This window comes from Solea senegalensis, linkage group LG1 (assembly GCF_019176455.1).
Source record: "Solea senegalensis isolate Sse05_10M linkage group LG1, IFAPA_SoseM_1, whole genome shotgun sequence".
NCBI lineage: Eukaryota > Metazoa > Chordata > Actinopteri > Pleuronectiformes > Soleidae > Solea > Solea senegalensis.
The window spans coordinates 20,090,574-20,115,336 of NC_058021.1; the positions used below are offsets into that span (position 1 = coordinate 20,090,574).

The following is a 24,763-nucleotide window of genomic DNA, read 5'->3' on the forward strand; positions in this document are numbered from 1 at the left end:
CTATAATCATTTGAATGATTTGAGTGTTTTTTTAGTTAATAAAATAAGTATTTTCACATATATGTGATTTATAATTGATTCGCTCCATATAACAAATAATACATTTGTGGACAAAATGGGACATTTCACGGACCAATAATAATCATTTTTTTATGAAATATAATCATCACAGCCCTACAGTCTACCCCCCAGTTTATTAGTAGAATAAAAGAAGAAAATAGAAGTCCTTTATTGTTAGTGTATCATGTTCAACAGACATGAGTGCGTTCCTCATAAATGCTTGGACTGGCCCTGCTGATTATGACCAGCGTGTGATTTATTTAGGATCTGATTTTCTGGGCGACCTTTGTGACCCCTTGCGGCTCTTTCCTCCGTGCAGCTGGAAAAACCACACAAAAGAAACGGACATGAATGAATCAAAACACTGTTTTCTCATCATCATTTTTCTTGTGTTTTGTGTTTGTTTTGTTTCTTGCTCGAGCCGCAGTTACGGCGACTTCATCTGGGGACATCGTGACATTCAGAGCAGCAACAACAACAAAACGTGAATTAAACAGAACCTCTGGAGATGAATCCATAAACATGTCAGAGCACTGCAGGGTTCAGGGTTTGAGTCACATGACGCGTGTTTACTCGTCTTGTTTACGCACATCTGAATTCAACCTAAACACAGGAAGATTGTTTTTCTGGAGTCGTCTTTATTGTTTTAACAAATGAAAACATTTCGGTGGAACAGTTTTCCTGCCCTGGGAGGAGAAATGGAACAGATTTATAGACTCAAGTGTGTGTGTGTGTGTGTGCGCACAGTCGCCTCCTACCAGTGGGTGTCGCTGTTTCTCCCTATAACAGCTGCACAGCAGCAGACCTGTGGTGGAGTCTGGAGGAGATGTGGCGCAAACTAATTTCATACTTTTAGACATTAAGATGTTTGATTGAATTTAAAATAGTTTAAAGACATTAAAAAAGAACAGATAAAACCAAAGGTTGCGCATGTATCTCTTCTGCGACGGTTTGTATCCACCTCTTGCTTCCAATTAACAAAGAGGGCTGGACCAGATCCCAGACGGAGACTTGTGATTGGCTGGACCATGTGTCAATCACAAAGCTCGCCCTGTCGTCTCTTGTTGGGTGAATTCAGTCCACAGCACAAGTCAGAAAGTCAAATTTTCAGCAGGGTGTCCAGAGGAGCAGGACGCACGGATGCGGTTTTTCTGCGCGAGCTTCATCGCGTCTCACAGTAAAGTAGAACAGTTTCACTTCCTCCTGTTTTGTTCACTGTGATAATTAAAGAGCGTTAATTGGATCCGAGGACTCGTTTGCTTCCTTTTCTCAGGTATTTCTCCTCTCTTTGCGCGCTGTGCCAGCGCCAGCGCCAGCTGTTTGCGCACCTGAGTCCCGGCGGCGTCAAAAACATGACTTTTAAATCGCTTCCGAGCCGCTAAACTGCACACGGTTGAGACTTCACCGGCGTCATGTTTGCTGTGGCGAATCCGAGTGGAATAATCACCGAACCACAGGTCCAGGTGTCCTCCTCATCCTCCTCATCCTCAGGCGGAGCTGATGTGTCTGTGTGGAGGAGCGCACCAGTCTGACGCCAGCTGGGATTTGACAGAGCGCAGGAGTTTGGGGATGCGAGAGAAACATTGAGAGAAAGAATCTCCTGCTGCAAGTTTGATCTGGATTGATCCAGGACTGCGCACAGTCAGCCATGGCCTCTGAGATGGTGTGCGGGCTGATCTTCAGGCTGCTGCTGCCCGTGTGTCTCGCAGCTGGTGAGTTCCTCTTGTGTCTTTTAATAGTTGTTGTGTGTGTTTGTGAGTCACAGGTGACACAGGGAGCCAGATGTTGTCAGTCAGCTGTTTGTCAACCTTCTTTCTAAATCCGTTTTGACAACTTCATGCATCCAGCAAAGACCAAATCATTTCTGACACCCAGTGAGTCCATCATCACATTCAGCTGCAGGGCTTCAGCGAGTGATCGTGACACCATTTTTCCAATCAAATAATCGGTGAAAAAGTCAAACAAACTCTCTTCTTAAAATGTGGTTATTTTCTGGTTCCTTTGCTCCACATAATGAAGAAATCATTAAATATTTGACAACATCATCATGAACCAAACAACTAAGAATAGTGGATTATATAATCTAATAATCATTAGTTCCAGCTGTGGAGACATTGACAAAGATGCCTTGTTTTTAAAGTTTTCTTATTTTTCTTTTTCTGGACCATGAAACAGTGAAAAATCATGTTTTAATTGAATTTATTTATGTTTATTATAATGTGGCCGTATGGTAAAATATGACAAAGTGCAAACCTGCTTATGTGAACGTTCATTAAAGGGCAGATCGTTGGTTTACTGTTGACCCCGTGAAGGCAGGAGGTCACATTTCACTCCCATTCATCACTTGTGTGACGATCTGTGGTCTCACAAGACCACACAGACTCTTTTAGAGCCCACATAATGTGCAGAAACCACAGACACATGTAAATATCAGCTGTGGACTGTCCATTAAGCGCATCTTTTCTTCTTTTTACGGTGTTTTGACATGAAAATCCAACTTTTTTTTTAACACTTTGTATTTGAATCCGCTTTCTTTTCCCAGTGAATGACAAAATGTCATTTCAGTGCACGTGAGCTGCGTTTAATCACATTTCTTTTTCCGGTAATGGTGGTTTTCATTGTGATCGTTGACTCATCCTTATATTGTTGTTCTTATTGATTCTTCAGCTGCTGACTGGATAATTAAGTACATCACAAGTTCGGTGGCGTTAATATTATTGATTAAAAAGCAGCGTCGGCGTCAGAGCCTGTTTGTTTACAGCGTTTCTGACTTTGTTTGGAACAGAGGGAGACGTTGTTCTTGTGTTATTGGATGTAATTTGGATTTAAAAAGTGACTTTTTCGCAGCTCTCTGCAGACCGGACTGTATCCTATGATCACACCTCGGACGCAGACTCAATTAAATGCAATTTACTCTGTGTTTTAAGCAGTGATTGTGTGGTAGGCCGCAATTGAAAAGTGATTAGCGTCTAACCGCCGCGGAGCTCCCCACTTTGGTGTCTCGTGTGAGACTTATAATGCTGACGTAAAAGCTAACAGCATGCTTTCTATAGATAAGACGCACTCAGTACCACCATAATGCATCACTCGACAGCCCCGACGCCCCCTTTATTTCCAAAAGCAATCGTGAGGCCATGCATCGTCTCCATTAATTCGTGGAAAGTCGTTTTAACAGTATGAATTAATAATGCGGTTGTGAGGGAGACAAGAATTGCCTTCCCTTTTATCGTAAACATACCTCTTAATATTTTATGTTTTGTCAAAGTGCAAATGAGCAGAGTTGCTCTGCAGCCGTGTGCAGAGTGGCCGACAGGAAGGAGGAAATGTAAAGAAACGAGGGGACGAGTCGGGGACGACATCAGGGGTGAGAGAAGGTCAAGAGAATCAGCCCAGTTTTCCCTCTTTTTCCATGATTTATCTGCCATTTTGGTAAAAATGAGAATTACCGCCACCACGAGACGATATGATACTGGGTATTGGTCAAACTGGATCAGAAACTGTCAAAAAAATGTGACTATTTGTGTTTATAGCAGAATACGTGGCATACAGTCATCATTAGCTCTCTTAGCTTAGCTAATGCAAGACATTAGAAAAACATCATCATTTCAACATTTTCTGACATTTTATGGACCAAACAAATACTTGATTAATCTGCTGCTTTATGGCTCTGTGGTGAATGCATCGGAACTATCTGACAGAAGAAAATTGGTGTTAAACCATCCATAAAATCAACATTTTACTTTGTTCTCAATCGCTTTTATTATCTTCATCCTTGTAGTTGTTCAGTTCTTTTCTATTTCTTGTTCTGGTCCAAGTTTTTATAGTTTTCTTGACGTTATCGTACAGAATAAAGACGTTGCGTGACATCTCAAATGATATATACAGTATGTGTATATATATATATATATATATATATATATATATATATATATATATATATATATATATATATATATATATATATATATATATAGATATATATATATATATATATATATACATATACATATATACAACATGCTGTATATTGCGAAACCTTGTTCTTGAGTCCCAGTGAAAGACTCGTGTGCTGACGATACACAGTCTGTGCTTCCTGTTGGCCATCTGACAGCACCTCTATTGAAAAGCACAAAACTGCTGGGCCGTGTGTACACAGTGCCTCTGCTGCCACACACACGCACAAACACGCACACAATTTGCACACAGTTACAGTTTTCTCTGATCAAACAGGCCGCTGTTTATGTGTTTACTTGAAGCGTGCGTTTATCAAATGTGTGACTGTCCCAGACGCAGCAGCAGGTTTTAGCCGAGCTGAGCTGAGAGCTCAGATAAAGACGGAGACTGGTGCAGCAGTGGTGCAGAAGTGCGTTTTTGAGAGCATCACTGGAACATGACGCTTGTTTCTGTTTTTGAGTTTTAATTTGAGGCTATTTAAGACAAAATCAATGCCTGCCCCCATAGATGCTGCCGCTGCCGCTGCTGCTGCTGCTGCTGCATCACAAATCTCCCAAACAGCCACTGTTGGCACGGTTATGGACACTGAAGGAAAACTGGCGGTGGAAACAATTGCTTTTAACTCAATGAGAGTAGTTTTCACTGCTGATAGCAACAAAACACCAACCAGGCTGTTTGTATTTGTTTTTGTTTGTTGAAAATGATCATGGAAGCGGAAATGTATAAAAGTCATATTGCTACATGTGTTTCATCTCAGCCGTACACACGCCAGACAATTATAGATATTTTATTCTACTTTTAAAGGGGATCAGTGTCAAAACAGGTGTCTCACTGACCCACAAACCCATATTTATGTCAAGATAGATGACAAAAAAGAGAGAAAGAAAAAATAGTGAAGCCAATACATATTTAAAAAGGGCTGCAATGATTATTTAATTAGTGCACTATATTGATGATTTTTTTTCCCAGTTTTCTCGATTTTCAGCTTGTTAAATCTGAATATTGTCTTGTTTCTTTGGTCCATTTGACAAAGTAATCATTAAAACTGAAAACCTTTGTACAAAACAAGACATTTTTAGAATGGCATAAATTCGAGATTTCAAAAACACCGATTATGGACCAAAGAAATACTCAAATAATAGAGAAAATAATCAGCTGATTTGATGATGAAAATAATTGTTAGTTGTAAAAAATATTGAAGAAATAATTTTTCTCGTGATGTCTTTAACTGGAGGATGTAGAGACACATTTTCCATCTTTATATTGTCACTGTAAAACAGATTTAAAGGCTATTATTCCAGTCAGTATGCTAACAGCTCACTTACTAAACCAACTCGGACTTGTAAACAGCTTAAAAGTGTTTGGTTTTTAAGTTTGTGACAAAAACCAAAATGAAGATTCACAAATACGTTAAAGTGAAAACAGAAATAATAGAAATGATTGTGATGCTAGCCAGTGTCTGTCCAGTTTTATTAGAGCTAGCAGTTTAGCCTCCTTAACAAGAGCCAAAAGCTAAGTTTAGTATGCTAGCTATTGTTAGCAACCCTTTTTGCCACTAACATGACATATGTGGTGGAGATTTATTTTATTTTATGAGTTTTCTTTACTCGTGATTATGTTAGTACAGTACTTAAGGCTACGCTAACTATCTCTAACTATCACTTTATTATTGGCTGTGTTTATCAAACGTTAGCTTTAGCGATGACTCAGCTAAGCTAATCGCCCTCTCTTGATGAGAGAGATTTATTTATTTATTTTTAGATGTATTGTGTATGTATAGCAACTGACAAACAATATAAATCTCATTTTGATTCCTTTAGTTTAGAGTTGAGTGCCTGCAGAAGATTTTCAGTTAAATAGATAGCTGCAACTAATGATTATATTCATAATCGATTAGTCTGTCGATTTATTTACCAGATTAATCGAAAATGTGATCAGTGTTTGTCAAACCTGTAAATGATCATGTTTCTCTAATGTCTTGCTTTGCTTTTTTCTTTCTTTCTTTCTTTCTTTCTTTCTTATATGGTGCAAAGAAACCAGAAAATATTCACATTTAATCAAGTTTCAAAATAGTTGACAATTAAATTAGTAAAGAATTTCCACCGACAGTTAAAATCATTCTGTTGTTCATGAATGTACCAAAAATGAATGCATAAATTGACTACATGTGGAATCTCTTGGCCACCTTGAGTTAAACAAAGTCTTCTCTAAGTTTTGTACTTTATTAAAAACTGTCAGCACAGTTTATTTTATAGTCGTGATGAGGACGTGCCTAAGTTCTCTCTGGGTTTTCTATTTTTTTCAGACGGGTTAAAATTCCTCCGTTATCTCCCCGTGCTCGGCCTGGTCTGGCACCTTATCTTCTATCACCACATTTATGTTTTTGAGTTTAAACTCTGAAGTCACTTGGCTCTGATTTCAAGTGTTTTTTTGTTTTTTTTTTGCTCCTCCATTGTCGACGTTTTTTTTGAGCAACTGCAATAAAAGCTTTTCTTTGGGGAGGAAGAACAAAAGCCTGATTCACCACTGGATGTTTTCTTTCACAGTAATCTGATGTCTGAAAACAACGGCAGCTTATTTTCATTCCCCCTGTGTTAAAAAGAAAATCGGCCCATGTGTGAGTCACACGGCGACAGGCGAAACAGTCAGGCAGACTGTGGTCAAGTGTCTGCAGGCTACGGCCGCTGGAGCAGCGCCACACACATACAGATAGATTATCCCAGCGTAGACTGTGTTACATTTGTAACAGCAGAGATGAATTATGAGTGCGGCAGATTACAGACTGCTCACTTGTCCAAAAAAAAAGGGGAGCTTATTTAATGCCACATTTAACAGAGATAAAATAAAGTGGGTGTGGATAGAAATGCTGCACAGAGACCAGTCTTTCCTTCCTCCTTATTCACCAACTTTAATAAAAGAAACAGAAACTTGTTAAATTGTGCTTCTGTTCTGTTCTGAGAGAAAATCAGCCGGGCTCCGGCGCGGGTCAAAGCCAACGCTAGTGTCAATGAATGGTTCCATTGAGTGAGCAAAGATAAATAAAGCACTATTTTAAGTAGTTAGCCTCTAATTTTTCAGTAGCTGATCTCCATGACTTGTGACGGTAACTCATCTGGTCGACCGGGTTGTAAACTTTGTGCTTGTTGACATAACTGCGCAGAGAAGGTTTGGAGGCCAGACTGTGCGTCCACATATCATATTAAAGTCACTGTGTGATTCCTTCCTCGCTCACTCGCTCGCTCCGCCTGTTCTTAAAGAAATAATACAATAAAATAAGAAATGTGAGTTCTCTGCAGCTTCTCCCGCACTTCATACACAGCAGATAATAACTCGAGGAGATGAGAGTTGTAAAAGTCACATGATTAATTATCATTTGAGCTTTTTCTTGCTGCATCAGGTTTCACGGTGTTGTTGCGGTGATGGTGCGGTGCGGGTTCACTTTGGACGCTTTAAACTGATGTGTAGTCAGCAGGTGATGTGAGTCGTTTAACTGGTAAAAGCCTCGATCAGCGCACGCGGTCACTCCGGCTCTGGGAAATGAGGTGTGCGTTCAGATCAATACGTCAATGAATGGTTTTTGGAAGTCGGGTTTGCACTTAGGCATTTTGACTTTTATCGTGAGCTCAAAAGACTTCCTCCTTAACGGGGTGTAATGTTAATGTTTGTGGAGCGTGTGTGTGTGTGTGTGTGTGTGTCAGGGGAGTGTTTGGGAAAGGGTGAGTGTGTGGAGTTACATAATCCACTGTTGTGTGTAGTGACACATCCTAAACACTGCAACTGTGCCTCAGATTCAAGCGTTATATTCATCCACTAGTTATTTTCTATATAAATCATTGTTTAATTTATGGACATTTAACACAAACAAAAAATTCACTTTAAAATTATTTCAAATAGTTCAAAGAATTTTAATAATTAGGGATGCAACTATTAACTGATAGTAATCTACCACTCAATTAATTGTCAGTTGTGTTTTAAATGTTTTTAGAGCTAGAGGTCGGGGTAATGGCCTATAATTGATGCAGATTTCTTTTATTTGCTCCATATATTAAGTTGATTTTCTTCGTTTCCTCTAACCGTTAAAATACAACTGTTTAATGACAAGAGATAAAAGAAAAAAAATTGCTTAACTTCAGTAACTCTGTCTTGCTAATCTATATTTTAGGTCTGCATTGCAGCCAGAGCTGAAACAATTACTCGATTATTACTACTAATAATAATTATCATTCACATTTAAGAAGCTGAAACAATCGGATATCTTGTTTTAATCAGAATGAATTGATAATTGATTCATCGGTTTGAAGCTTTTTTCCTGATTAAAACAAGATATCCGATTGTTTCAGCTTCTTAAATGTGAACATTTTCTAAACGCCTTTGCTCCGTAAAACAAAGAAATCATTAAAAGTGAATCATTTTGGTTTGTGGAGAAAAACAAGACATTTGAGAACCTCATTATTTACAGGTTTGACATTTAATCGACCAAACAATGACTCGATTAATCGTGAAAATAATCGACCGATTCATAGTTGCAGCTCTAATTGCAGCGCAGTTATACACAGTTCAATATATTCAATAAAAAACATATTATGTGCATTAAACAGGTCATCAAAAAACCAAAATAATAAATTGGATCAAAAATATAGAGAATGTTTTAGTGGTAACATTATATCAAGTTTCTGAGAACAGCAGATTCATAAATACTAACTGACCAATGCTGATTAATCAACACAACAGATTAATTGGTGTAGAATGAAAGGTTGTGTGTTTTCATCGTTAAAGTGAATATTTTAGAGTTTTATTTGTGGTTTGTGCACAAAACAAGACATCCGACATTCATTTTTGAAGTTTGGGAAAGACCAAAACGAATCAATTCATTGAGAGATGAAATGAAAAGTTTAGCCCATGACCTGATCTTGAAAATCTCTGCATGACATCATACAGGAATTCTGACACAAAGCCGCACAATGAGCGACACATGAAACGGCACAGAGAGGCAGATCTGACCTCTGTCGACACAGACCATCGATTGTCTCTGGGATTATTTTACTTCACAACAAATGTCAACTCCATGAATGACTGAATGAATCTCAGACTCATCATCGTCCGCAGGCATGTGATGTGGAGGAATGCTCTGTCTCAAATCTGCGCATTTTATTTCCTTGTAACAGTTATGTCAGAGAGAGGTAAAAACATCCTGTGAAAATGTGATTTCACTCAGTTTTTCTGTGTTTTTTCCCCTGTGTGTGTTTCTCTGCAGCTTGCCTGTTCAGGTACAATGCCCTGTCCTTCGTCTACCTCATCTATCTCCTGCTAATTCCACTCTTCGCGGAGCCCACGTGTACGTCGATGCAGGGTAAGATCCGCAGTGAAATCTCTGTATCTTAATCACACGTTTCGATTAAAGCTCTGGTGTTTGTCCATCTGCTGAATGTTTCCCCTCCAGTTTGAATCATTCCTCTGCTGTAATCCAAGCCTACAGTAGTTAAAGTCCATGAAAGGTAATATTCGCTGTGTTGTGCTCATAAAAATGATCCACGATGATGAGCCAGATCTGAGATTAGGAAACCACAGTCCATCAGGGTCAGAGCTTATCTCCACTTCATGAATATGATCATTTTAAACTCTGGTTTTGGTTAAATAAATAAATAAACACAGATTTTTAGTCATTGTTTATATTATTATTCCACCTCTGTAACATGAAAACAGCCTCTTTCAAGCAATACTATCAGACCTGACTGAAGGAGTGTTTGTGTGTATACAGCAGCACCGCAGGGGCGGGCGGGGACAAGAACGACCAGGTTTTCTCAGCAGCAGAACTGACTTGTTCTGATTTCTCTGTGTGTTCGGGCGTATTCCAACTAGGGCTTCGAAGATTATTCGATTGATCGATTACCAAATCAATTGTCAACTCTTTCAAGTGTTTTTTTCAATATTTAGCGCCTTAAATGTGAGTATTTTCCGGTTTCCAAACAACAAAATAATCATTAAAACTGAATCATTTTGGTTTGTGGACAAAACAAGGCATTCAAGGACATCGTTAATTCCAGGTTTGGGAAACACAAGCAACATTTTTTGGTCATTTTATAGACCAAACAACGGATTATTCGATTATGAACATAATCTTTAGTGGCAGCCCCAATTCCAACCTGTCTCACTTTACTAGCGCAATGTTGTGGCGTTGTGCCTCTGTCTGTCTTGACATAAAAATCAAGAAATCACTTCCAGTGTGCGGAGCAGGAACGACAATAAGTGACGGGAGATTTAAACGTCGCTCTTCTAAGACTCAGAGAGAGAAGAAGTAATGGACATTTGTTTATATCTAAAAGTTACCCATTAGTTTGAATTCTCTGGGAGATTGACTTGAAACCACATTGTCCTTCATCGAGGAGACATAAATCACTGAGCTTGACTGTGGTTTGTGAAGAGCGACTGACTTACACAGGTGACGACTGTGGGATTGCGGTCGTCGAGCTCCGCCACGCCTTTACGCACTCGCCTCGCCACAAAACACTAAACAGCAGACTCATAATAATAATCCGGGGTTTCTGCAGGAGACCACATGCATCGCTTAATAATACATGAAGCCTTATTGGCAGAGGGAACAAACATCCAAGGGCCGAGAGCCGAGAGCTGCTCATCTCCAGCTGAAATAACAATCAGGAAGTAAAGGAGGAAGGGGGGGGGGAGGGCAGGAAATAATGTGGACCACTTACGCTCTCATCAATAGTTAAAGAGAGGAGTCTTCGAGTAAAGCTCCGCATCTCGGATAACTGTTGACTTCGACACTTATGTTTTCCTGGAGATGAGATTATAGACACAATGTCACTGTAACTGTATACAGAAATTAAAAATCGCTTATTTTTATTAAAGATAAACAGCTGAATAAACTGTTTTCCTGAATTTCTCTCACTTGATTGAAACCAGTTGATCTTTCTGTTTCCTGTTATTGTCTTGAATAACTTTTTTCTTTGAGGTTGTATTTACACATGAGTCAGATGTTATGAGATCAAATGGTCCACTTTCTTATAATATTAATAATATAAATCATACTTTGACGTTACTACCCATTATTTCCTACATTACATCCTACATAACAAGACACTTCAATTTTGACATGTGTGTCATTAGTATACTAACAAATATGGTAACTTTGTGAGTTAGACGATAACAGATTCAAAAAGCGACAAATTAAAATATAGTTGCAAGCTCCAATATCGGGTCCTCCCACATCATCTCATGACAGATGTCTTCAAGGCGGGAGCATAATCAATGCTAGCAAGTTTGAGTCAGATTGGACCACGTATAATGGAGTTTATACCAGTTTTATGTTTTTTGCAGAGTCATCAAAATTAGCTGCAACTTTGATGCCCGCCTAGCTCTGACATCATGTGACACAAAGTGAAGCCGTTGACGATTTTTAATCCTTTTCTTGTCTAGAGTCATCTGATACGATTTGAAATTGATTGCAGCAAAGCTGTAGGAGGAGGAAGTCAAATCACCAAAATGGCAGTATGATCCACCTTCCTGTTGGGTTTAGGTGGTTGTGGTTGCTGGGAACAAATTATTATACTTAATTTTTATTGTCAGTTATTTTCTTGATATTCTTGAGATTCAGATATGTTGCTTGATCTATAAAATATGTAGATTTTTGTATTTCCCACACCTCAAAATAATGTGTTGTCCACAAACCAAAAATATTCCGATTATCTCGTTTGTTATATGGAGCATATATATAGTCCTCTGAACCAATTAACTATTTGTTAAAATAAGTGGTTTTTAATTTAGTAATTGTTTAAAATGATTCTCCAGTGTCTCAGACTGGCAGTTGTGAGTTGCTGGGGACATTTACAGTGAAGTCAGTGCATCAAACCATTCATCGATGAATTATCACAGTCCTTCTCTCAACACTTATTTTCCACAGATCTTACCATTGTCCCCACGTTTAAAGGCAGGAGTGAGTAAATGCTGATCAAAGCATATTTTAACTCAACTTCATCTCCACTTAAAACCTCGTAAACGCTCTAAACCGTCAGCTTTCACCCTTCATTTATTTCTTTTATTTACTTTAAACAGGAGGATCTCACTGAGACTGAAACAGGCGATACATTTTTTCCCAGCATGTGTTTATATGTAACCTTTATTCAGGCATCGGTGCGTTGACTGTAAAATGATGATGTGAGATATAGCATAAACACGACAGTACGGCCTCAGGTGTCTGTGATAGTACGAGATATTCTCCGTCTAAATCCTGTCGCTGTATGAATCCCATCTGTCTGCTGCACATGTCTGTCGTCAGGGAAAAAGTCTGATACAGTCGATAACAGCGGTGTGAGGACGGATGTATTATGAGTGAAATATGTGGCATTTAAACTAAATATAAGATCAATAGGCTGAGACAATTATACAATATGAATTTTACATTATATAATACATGGATATGCAGACCATAGTGCAGCTCTAAATGCCCTGTGAATGTTATGAATAATATAACTTAAACTTAAATGAAGCTGCTCTGCTGTTACTCCTCACCGCAGCTCACTTTCTTTCCTCGGTTTTTGTATCGTTGTAAAATATCTACGATAGATTTTAAGAAATACTTCCATGGCGTTTGAATGATGTCAATTTGTTCATTTTAATTCATATTCAATTGTTATGTTATGGATAATTGTGCACTTTGTTTGTGAAGCTAAACCTTTCAAATAACCCTGCCCTACTTGTTTTTTTTTTGCTCCAATTTGTGTTTTTAGTAAAATTGTAATATTAATTTTGTTGTCCGTGTTAGAGAGACTTTACAAAGTTAATAAACTGTTATGTTTTATATTTCCCGACAACTGCTAATCGTAGTGTAGAGGTAACCACTTAATTTTGGTATTTCAGCTTGAGTTAATGGACACGGATTAAAACCAATTTAAGCTGACTTAATTAATCAGCATAAACCAAACTGTAGACATTCAGAATATACAACCTTACAACAACACCGTTATTGTGCATTAAAAGAATTAAATTTCACATGTAAATAGAAGATAGATAGAATTCAATGCTGTTGTCGTCTTGATGGTCCGTTTCATTTTGCCTTCTCTCGGCCTTAAAGGACATTAAATCGGTGAAGTTAATTTAAACCAAATGCTACACATGAATTATGCACTGGGTTTAATTTGCTTTTAAAAAGCCACAGCAGAACAGTATGCCCAAGGATATGGCAGCGTGGAAGACTATCTGGAGACAAACTGGTGGCTCGTTGTTCTGTGATTTACTCTCTAATGTTGTAATTGGCAGTGTTTTGGCTCCACGCGCTCTCCCAAGGCTTTCAATTCTCGGCTGAAGTGAACACAACCTAAACTAATACTCTCGTATGGGTCGCCGGGACATTTTAACAACCCTTTACAGTGGTTGCTATATGCCTTGTTGAATGGGCACTGACATGACAGTTTCCCTTGGAGAGTCTTTTAGTGGTGTTGCATGAATTTGTATAAATATTTGATGTTGTGGCTGATTTATCAGGTTCATGTTTCAGCAAGTACAATCGGAAGAGGGAGGATGTCGGGCCGCGAGTTTGGTCTAAAACATCCATCGTTATTGTTTGAGATTAGAGAATTTTCTTTATTTAAAGTTGAAATAGACGGGATTAGGTATTGTGTTGCCACTCTCTGATCTGATCAGGTTCTTCCGCTATCACTTTTATCCCCTCACAATGCTTACATTTAAATGTCTTTTCCAATTTAGGCCATTTTGAATCCCTCAGGGTAAACTAACTAAAGACAAAGATCGATATCAGAAGTTCTAATTGCTAATGGTAACTTAAAAAAGTCCAAGTTTCCCCTTATCGACAATTGATTGGAAGTAAAGGAGGTAGCTTATATTTTAGTGGAAGTTTTTTAGCAATCATTCCACCAAGGGGGATGTGTAGGCAGAGTGGATGTCTTAGAACAGCCAATTACAAGCTCCTTCTCTCTGTGTTTGGTCAAATCCCATTTCTATTTTTTTTACCCCTTGCCTCTTGTAGTTTTTCCAATTTACCCCCAACAAGATGTGACACGTCAGCACGTGAACACATGTGTCATCAAAAAGTTGGGGTGGAGGTCAAAAATATCGATTTGCCGATATATCGCCGTCCTTCCTGGTGCAATACGATAATCGGTACACCGGGGCTAATGAGGGAAACTTGGGCAGAAGTTACCCGGCCGAAGAAGAAGAGGGAGATTACAGTGCGATAATGGTGGAGACAGCTACGCTAAGAGATGCACTGTCCACGTTCAGCACATAGACTTTATGCACTTTTTTCTCTATGTTGTTAATAAACAGAGAAATCCTGCACTTTTTAACTTTTAACTGGTGTTTAGTTTTTTTCAGTTAGACAGATATCGCGATGTATTGCTATATGATTGTCTTTGCAATATATCGATTGTCACAGAATCGACGTATCGTATATTATTGGTATTGTGCAGGCATGGGACTAGGGCTGAAACAATTACTCGATTAATCGATTACAATTCAATTATCAACTATTTTAATAATTGAATTGAGTGTTTTTAAGGAGATTTTTTAAGAAGCAAAACAAATGTCGATTTATTCATTCAAAAATAATGTATTTTGTTGTTTGAAAATACACTTGTTCTTTGTGCTCTGTGAACTCGTTCCCCGTCAACATCTGACAAAAAAGTATCTAACGTTTATAATCTGACAACGTTAGATATTTACAATTACTGTACTGTGTCAGATGTTGACGGGGAAACTTGGGGAATGAGTTGACGACGTCCGGTCCGTTGAGCTGTCACTCTAAAACTCAGAGTAGCGCCATTATTGGACAATGTTAGCTGTCAATCACATTGTCGTCCACTCACATGTGCCGAGCTTTATTGTGAAACTATGAGAAATATTTGTGAGAGGCTCATTTTCCCATTGACTTTTCCCATAGCTTTGTGACAGTAACTTTTGTTTCCTTGGATTCAGTTAATACCCAAGTTGATACTCAAACCAAGTAGTCTGTATATGGAAAAGCGCCATTAGACATCATTTAGCCCGTATACCTCGCCCTGCCTCGCATAGTTCATCAAGAATCGCTGTTCGCAGAAGAAGAGCAGGAGAGTCTCTCTCATATCACAAGATTTACATGATGCTGATACTATTGTAGGCTATTGTGAAAATATTCCCTGAAATTATGAGCAAAAATTTGGACCTAAATTGTAAATTCAAGTCTGGCATGGACTTCTATTTCCTGGCCAAATTGCTTTGCTTGTTTTGGCACGACCATGTGGTTAAACCATGGTTTAATATTGTCAAAGTGGTACAATTTTCTGCATGTTTGGGGGTAACAATGCCTTCTGTTTTAAGAGTTTCTAAAAGCACTCTGGGGACCCGATAATGAAGGGAAGCATAACACTTAATTTAAGAGGAGTTTTCAGGAAACCACGACCACGACAGATGGCCGTCGGACAATAAAAATGTTACATCAACCAGGGGGAGAAAAAAAAGCAAAACAAGTTTGGTAACTGTCCTCGAACCTCCCTCCATATTTACAAGCATTCTTTTCCCTCTTTGTGAAAACCTGGGGAATTGCAATGGGAAATTTACCCCAAATTGTTTTCACTTCAACATTTAATGAGCTCGCCGTGGTGTGTTGTTTTGTGTTGTTTTGTGTTGAGTTAGCCATCGGTGGCCTGAGGGCTCAGCAAGAACTGCTTTGGTTTTGCCAAAATCTTGTGCCATACTACAGTAAAAACAATTCCCGGCAGTAAATGAAATGAGATGGAAATGCTTCCCCGCAAAGAAGCAGTGTGGACCCACCGGTGTAGATATGTGGTGCACTTTAATCCGTCAGTAGTGATTTATATTTCACCGTCAAAGAAGAGCAGAGTCTCATTAAGCTCATCCTTCCCTGAGCATGAGCGTTTCAGAGAGATTCCAACTGAAGTAAATTATCAACATAACAACTCCTGAAACTATCCCAAATACCTGTAGGTGCGCTATAAAATGGCCATGTGTGGAGCAGCTGCAGCGGCTCCTCAGACTCCTCCTCCTCCATCCCTCACAGCTCTGTCCACTGACTGACAACTGTAATCTTAACCCAGAAGAGTGCATTAGGGGAGGAGATGGTCTCTCAGTCAGCACATGCATGTGGCACTTGTGGTTTTTGGGAAAAGCCACATCTTTATCTGTGAACTTAAATAGCTCCTTGCACAGGAAACCAAAGAATGAGATAGGTATTAAGTGTCTGGTGTTGCTCCTTTGATGATTAGCCGGGGACTTGGAGAGAATTAGTGGTCTTGTGGTCGGCCGGAATGTTTATTTGACTTTTCAACCATTATAAGCTTTGCTCTGCAGTCGCATTGCAGTTATTAACATGGACGTGTGTCTTTATCCACATAAAATCTCCTTTGGGTGCTCTCCCAATCACTAGTCGAATCATTGGCAACAGTTTCTCAGCTGATCACATGGACATGAATCATTGTTTGTGTGCGAATACAAACCCTCGATCTGCCCTAAAAATACTAAGAATGCAGAAACCCCATGTTGTCCAGATGAAACAGAGACAGAGCAAAGACAATTTGCTGTGTTTCAGAAAGAAAATAACATGTGGAAATCCTTAAGCTGAGTGCTGTTGTTGGTGGTGAACTCACTTACGCTGTTCTTCTCCTGCTCCAGGCCACACAGGGCGTCTGCTGCAGTCCTTGTGCTTCACCAGTATGTCCTTCCTGCTGCTCCACATCATCTATCAGATTACCGTCAACAGCCTCTTGGCCGGGAACTCCATCGCCTCGGACTTCAACTGTGAGTAGCACACACACTGCAGCCTTTATAGTCGAGGCTCTGAATGCTGTGGATGTGGAAATACATGTATGTTTTAAGAAGGTTTGGCAGACCAACAAAGCTCAGTCAGCTCTCTTTTTTTGGGGGGGGGTCAGAGTCACCAATACAACAATCAATACTTTTTCAAATACTGTGCAAATACGTACAATAAAACATTGTTAATTATTGTTATAAACTAAAAATGTGTTGGAAGCAGCAAGTACCAATCCACGCTAGATCAGTCAGTGCCAAATCTTGGTACTTATCTACGAGAGTTATGTAAACAGAGTGAAAGGGAGAGCGTGGTGCAGCTGTTTGGCTCATCATGAACCTACCTTTGTGCTCGAATCATAGACTGTATATAAAAATTTATGTAGTGTTCTGGCAAAAAACAACTCCTGCTGTGAAACCTGGAGCCCTGGTGCCATGACATTTTTTAGAAAACCAAAAGTTTGGCGGTATCATCATCTGCAACCAGGCATTTATGGGGCTTTTTTTCATTATACAGTTCTAGCTCGACTCTAGTCGACTCTACTAGTGTTTTGTGTTTTTCGGCTTTTCTATTAGGCATAAAACCTGCTGAGCCGATACTAAAATGTGACGTCAACAGACTGATTGTCCCCTGATTGGTTAAATAGTGACGTCACTGGAAGAGTCATGAGTGCGACGTCTGACACAGGAATCAAACCTGGCATTTTTCAAACACGTTACAAGACATACAAAAATACACTGCGGACCATCAACGAGGTGCAGATGTTCGCGTGTTTGGTGGCTGACGAGAGGATCCAGAGATATGGAATTCGATTTTTAAGAAGCAAAACAAATATCGATTTATTCATTCAAAAATAATGTATTTTGTTGTTTGAAAATACACTTGTTCTTTGTGCTCTGTGAACTCGTTCCCCGTCAACATCTGACAAAAAAGTACCTAACGTTTATAATCTGACAACGTTAGATATTTACAATTACTGTACTGTGTCAGATGTTGACGGGGAAACTTGGGGAATGAGTAGCGCCATTATTGGACAATGTTAGCTGTCAGTCACATTGGCGTCCACTCACATGTGCCGAGCTTTATCGTGAAACTCCCATTGACTTACCGTTGTTTTTGCAACTGGTGGAGTCGCCCCCTGGTGGCTAACAGCTTTGCTTTCAAAGCAAATGAGTCTGTGAATTTTATACATATACAGTACGCAGTCTCTAGCTAGACAGCTCGGGTCTGAGAGTTACTAACTGAGGAAGTTAGTTAGTTAACTTTTGTTGAGTTCAGTTCAGATGTAAAGTTAAGACTCATGGAGACGATGCTGCAGAGTTACATCTGACATTTAAGCTTAAACAGCTGACCTGACAGGAGCCGCGTTATGAACTCGGCAATACGGTGCCACCAGGGAACCTATCTATAACATATCAGGTAACATATCTGACCAAGCAAAAAAATAAACCCTACTGTCGCATAACAAAGCTATTGTTTAAACACATGCCGTCGCAAACTAGAATAAAAACGTCATGTTGCGTAAACGGAGATGGAAAGTTGACTTAGAGTCTCATAAGTGTTGGCAATTTAACGTGGTTTTAAAAACCCTGACAATACCACAACTGCGAGTCTGTTTTATCCAGATCATTTCACTCACTCTCAACAGTCATGTGAGACCAAAACTGAAGAAATCCAGACTTGTTGGGTCTCACTGTGAGTGAGTGTGTGTGTGTGTGTGTGTGCATGCACACATCTGACCAATCCATCACACAGCGCTGTTCTGCGCTTAAACGCTGACCTGTTCAGTGATTGACACACACGTTTCGGGATTGTTTACCACCAGAAAAGGTGTTGATGTTGCTATTTTCACAGTGAAGACGTGTTTTCTTTCCTCGCAGAGTTGTGGGTCAAAATCTGCTCTGCATTAATAATAAAAACCACCTCGAAACTCTTTTTTTGCATTGAGATTTATGAATCCAACACATTCCTTTATGTCACGATGTAGAAAAAGGGGAATTTTCTGTGTTGGGAAGGTGTTAACGGTTGCTGTCGGGCCTCGAATGAATCTCTGTATCAAACATGTCTAGACAGGACAGAGTCTGACCTCGTGTGACTTATTTTTTACTCCTAATACGAGCAAATTCACTTCCCTCAAAATCCAACTGCAGCCAAAACTTTGCAAACCTTATCATCTGCGGTTACTGAGGTTCAACGTGGGGTCAGCGTGATGAAACCATTCATTCCGTGCATCTGAATATGTTTTACCCATTTCTCTGATGTTTCTGTTTTAAACGATAGTTTACGCGATTGTGAACAGATGTTTTTCGTGAACCAAAAAGCTTCCAAATGCATATTTAAATTACATTTTTTTATTACGTCCATCAATTATTTATGACTCCGCGTCCGTTCAAGTTCGTAAGTCGTCTCTCAGATTTTTATGTATGAATTGAAACGCACAAAAATCAATACGTAACGTTAGACATAATCATTTTCAAACTGAAATTGCTGCTCAGAAACAAAATGATACGAAGCAAATCACAGAGGCTGAAATTAATTTTTGCATTTAGCATTGATCAGCTCTCAACCTTACATTGGTAAACATATGTAAATATGTATATATATGTATATATATATATATATATATATATATATATGTATATATGTATATATATATGTATATATATATATGTATAGTGTTTTATTTATCCAGCACTAGTCAACGTGATTAACAAAAAAAACACTTTTATTAATTAATTAATTTTATATTGTTTATGTTCATAAAGGGTGAAAAAAAAAAATAATAATAATGAATGAATCAACAGAGCAGTTTATTTACGGACATTGAGAAAATACTCAACTTGCAGTTGCCCAACTTAGGCTTTTTACTTCTCTTAAAATACTATTTCTCTAAAAATATTTGTCTGTCTGTCTGGCAGGTGACTCACTGAGGGCACCAGTGTGTGCACTGACAACTTTGACGTTGTTTGGATGACATTCAAGATCCTTTATTATCACAATGCAACATTAAGAACCAGTCGTGCAATTCTTTGTGCGACAATTTTACGTCATTATCTCAATAATATTCCAAGTGGAAAGGGAACATTGCTCGTGACTGGAAGGTTGCCGTTATTATCAGGTCATGGGCTGGGGTACCACTGAGCAAGGTACCCAATCCCCATTGTTAACTGGATGCTAGCAACAAGGGCTACATTCAGTGCTAGTCCTCGTTGCTAGTGTAGACTTATCGACGTAAATCTCTGTCTCTGTCAAATCATGGGTTGTGGTAACCCCACAATATCTGTATTTATGTTTCATATAAAGAAAATATCAGAACTTTGTTGTGTTATAGTAACACTGACCCACACTGCGCAGTGTTGTGTGTTGTGTGTTGTGTGTTGCTAGCAGGGGAGGCTTCCGTCCGTCTGTGCTCCACTGCGGCTCAAAGTGAAAAAATGTGCAGAGTAATTGCATGAATTACCACAAAATGTGTTGCAGACAGTCCACGGTTCCCACGGGATTTAAACGAAAGCCCCTGACGTTTCCTGTTGCACCAGCAGGTCAGAGAATTCACTCATCGTTCCCGTCATCCAAAGGAACGCAGGCTAACGTTACCGTGGTGCAAGGGTTGAAACCCCTTTAGCTTTTCCCACTGTTGGGTGAATTTTGGGTGATTTTTACACTCTCTCTGACGTCAGACAAATAAAGTAGCGTATGGTAAATATAGCACCTCTGTGTCATAAAATAGAGAGCGATTTTAGACACAGTTTTAGTCTCTTGTTAAGTTTTATGTCTTCAGAATGAAAGAGCAGCCTCAGGCGAGATCTGGGGGTGGTAAAGTGTTCACAGACTCGCCGACTCGATGATTTCAAAATGAACAACAACAACAACACAACCAGCTCCAATTATTACACTGGTATCATTCAGGGGCTTTGACGTAGGTTTCTCCGTCTGTCTTTGGATAAAATATTTGGGTGGATGTAGGTTTTGGCACAAAGAAGAAATAACAATTCGATTTTTTGGTGGATTCCAGGAAAACAATAGTTAACCTTTTTTGATATAGTGCTTTCTGCCCGTTTTTTTTTTTTCCCTTGTTTCAGACTTAATAAAATAAAAGTCCCATCGAAGCTCAAATGAATAACACATTGAGCCATTATCCACGTCATTGAGCAGCAGCAGCAGCAGCAGCAGCACTGGGAGTTCTCCCAATTGCTCCGCAGTGAACAGCTGGTGGATCGGAGCTGTTATTGGACAAATTAATGAGGCTCACAGCGAGCAAGTACAACATCATTGTCATTCTGTGTAGAAATCATTTTTAGATACATTTGATTTATACATATATTGTAGTTTTCCCACTTCTGGCTACACTCAACAGGAAGCCAGACATTTAAGACACTTAATCCACCGCCTATTTTCTGAGGGGGGAAAAAGGCCTTATCTCAGATTTCTATATCTGTTGTTTGGCCCCTTGACACTCTCTTCCTTTTGGCCGCCAACTACAGTATAAACAAGGAGTCCTCCTGCTTCCATGCACACAGATGACTTCATATCATTTCCTCTGTTTGCTGTCGTCAAACACACCATTAGAGGAGTCAACTGGAGTGGAGCATGAATGAGAAAAACCCTTCACCTCCAGCTGTTAACGCAGGTCAGTGACTGGACACAGATGAGCTGCGGGTCAGTTTTCTTCTGAGTCATCGCGTGTCATTCCTCTGTGCTGAGTCACCGTCGGTGGGAACTGCCTTTTTTTTTCCCCCTTGACTCGTAAAACTTCTGTTGTGAACCGTCAGAGAGCACCTGGCGGGTGGAGCTCGCCACATTTCTCCAAATGTCAACTAAATGAAGCAACTGATGGTTTATTTATCTGCGGATTAATACTTGTTTGGTCCGTAAAATGCCGAAAATGTTGAAAAGATTTTGATCAGTGTCGAACCAGACCTGGAAACAATGATGTCTTGTTTTGTTCACAAAACAAAATGATTCAGTTTTAATGATTTCTTTGTCATAAGGAGCAAAGAAACTAAAAAAAATTCATATTTAAGAAGCAGAAACTAGAAAATATTCACAATATGTTAACAAAATATTCAAAACTTTATTTATTTATCAACAAAAACACTCAAACTGATTGATTAATTGAATAATCGCGTTCAAGACGTACAGCCTAGAAACCCATCACACCATCTGAAGCCATTAGACTAACGTTGAGTTCTCTCAATTCAGATAATTCATGGGAAAAATAACACAGTGATGTCATGCTATTCTCAGAACCAGCATTAACCTCTTAACCTAAAGGTTTTTCTGTGAAAATGGAAGACATGAGCAAACGAAACCTAAACCTTCCTCCTGAGCGGACACTCGTGACACTGCCAACTAGTGGTTGTCACCTTAATTACAAAACAGAAAAACCATCAAGAATATTTCCAAAGAGTCAATACAGTATCACGTCATTAAATATAGCAATATTTTTAGTGTATTGATGTTTTTAGGTGTATTTCTTGATATACATCTACCCTCAGTGAAACACAAAAATTAAAACTCTTGAGAGACTGTATAAAGGTTTATTGCTTTAGAGAAGTTAAGAAGAAAATAAGTGTATTTGAGTAATAATTCAGCAAATAATAGATGACATGTCTCTTTTTCTTATTTTGGTGGACAAGTTGATGTAGATGTGGATTTAGTGCAAGAAGCTATAACTATTACTACAATATTTTTTGAGCACCGAAGCCTCAAAATGTGCGGCTTATTTTTAACCACAAAAGTGCCAGAAAAAAAGTGTGTTAACAATTTAGAGAAAAAAACACTGCAGTTGCACAGGAACAACAGATTTTGCTTGTGTTAAATTAGAATTTTGAACATTATAAAACATATTTTACAATAATATTTTATGAGTTTTCAATGTCTCAATGTCACAAAAACAGGCCAAAAAAATTGAAACTATGTACGGGCTTTTTTCCGTCCTCTCCTCTCTGGTGATAAAGACGCTGATTCGCCGGCTTCCTGCAAAAGTGCAAGTGAAATTTACCGCAATAACCACAAAGTTGTCTTTCATGTGCAACTTCTCTACTTTCAGAAACCGTTGGATTATTTCCGATAGCACAAACCGTCGCGTTATTACAGTAGTGTATTTGTGCGCTTGTGTAAACTCGGTGTTAAATGGTTAATCGTGCAATTGCACTTAACTGAAGTTTCCCACATTTGAAAAGATTTTGGTTAGTTGCACAATCGTCAAGGTTAGAAAAAGAAGGTGAAATAAAAGTTAAATGTGCTTAATAAACACCAGGAAGTACAGAAAAATGATTAAAAATGAGTGTATTAACCAGCGTGTGAAGGTTAAACAGCCTGTGTAAGGGTTGTTTTTGACAGAAGCTCCTCAAGGAAAGTCTTTATCAGGTCCTGTCATCTATAGTTTTGACCTCTGCAGCTGTGATACTGGACTCTCCTCCACACACAGATTCTGTGATAACACTGATGAGGCACTGGAAAGTCGACTAACTCCTGCTGTATCACTGCTCTCTGTGCAGCTGAGACAGTACGAGGCTGCAGCGAGACGGAAGCGCGAGTGTACATAAACGCTGTGGCCGCAGAGGTGAAATGGACCGGCGAGTACAAAGTGTTTTTATGACGCTCACATAAAGTTTAAGGACAGGTATTTTCACTGCTCTGCTCATGTGGAAAAGTGGCCTCGCCTCAGCAGGAAGAAAGTGTCACAGTATACAGTAGTTACACAGTATTTGTGTCTTCATCCGCACTGTGGACGCGGTGTTTTCTCTACATGAAATCTGCTCCGGACAATTGGAAATCAGTGAAACTGACTCGTCACTGGGCTGAAGATACGTTTGTGCACGTTTGCGTTTACCGTAATTACGCGACGGTTTGTGCGATCTGAATAATTCCAACGGTTTCTGTAAGCTGAGACGTTGCAAATTTCACTTGCACTTTTGCAGGAAGCCGGCGAATCGGTGTCTTTGTCGCCAGCGAGGAGAGGGCGGGAAAAAGCCCGTACATAGTTTCCATTTTTTTGGGCCTGTTTTTGTGATATTGAGACAAAAACTCAACCAAATGTTATTTTAAACATGTTTCATACTGTTCAAATTTGTATAACGACAACCTTAAATTGTTAATACACTATTTTAACATGCAGGGAATTGTAAACAACTTACTCAAAGGATCATTTTCTGGGCCTTTTATGGTTAAAATAAGCGAAAAAACAAATACAAAACGGGACATTTCAAGGCTTTAAAGGTGTTAAACGGTTAAGTAATCAATGAGCTCGATAAACCTCAGTGGTCAATCTACTTTATTTATTACATCTCTGTGGTTTAGTTACTTTTCACTGAGGACAGAAACATGGTTTGGTTTTAAGACAAATGACTTACAATAATCTGGTGATAACCATATGACTCACAGCTGCAGTTACTTTGTTGTTGTTATTCCACAAATTACACAACCATGTGTGGACCCACCAGACCACCCACTGTGCCTGGTCCACTCCTGCAAATAGGTAACACAGAAGCTAATGCCACATGATCGTTTTTGACCATTTATCCACAGTAAAAAATACAGTAAATGTCAACGTTTGAGCCTGAAGTTTGAAAACTTTTCTTTAAGTGACCCAAAATACACAGACATTAAAGGAATTAGAGATTACAGCTGATGCATCTGATACAATATGCAGTAACTGTTTAATGGTGACAAATAATACACAAAAACAACACTGATGTCTGTGTCTCTATTATCTACATATTCTACAAATATCATACAAACCAAATATTAAATACGTGAAACAGGTAAAAAAGTTACTCAGAAACATTTATATAGTTTCCGAGTAGAAAAATGCACATGTAGTCATAATTGGCTGGTTAATAAACACTGACTATTATTAAAAAATGGCAAATATTTGCCATTTACCTCTAATTACATACAAATTTCACCAATGTTGATGAATTCATTGTGAATTTTTCATGGAAGTGTGATAATGAGACTGTAATTATGGTA

General features: G+C 39.0%; 1 protein-coding gene across 1 annotated transcript in view; it reads left to right on the forward strand.

Annotated features, from left to right (window-relative positions):
• Positions 1-1,132: 1,132 nt before the first annotated feature.
• Positions 1,133-24,763, forward strand: part of LOC122786346 (piezo-type mechanosensitive ion channel component 2) — an 89,581-nt gene continuing 65,950 nt past the window's right edge. Inside the window, exons 1-3 of the mRNA XM_044053001.1 lie at positions 1,133-1,772; positions 9,269-9,364; positions 16,654-16,779. Coding sequence (XP_043908936.1) covers positions 1,709-1,772; positions 9,269-9,364; positions 16,654-16,779 — 286 coding nt within the window. The 5' untranslated portion in view covers positions 1,133-1,708. The remainder of the gene's footprint in view (positions 1,773-9,268; positions 9,365-16,653; positions 16,780-24,763) is intronic.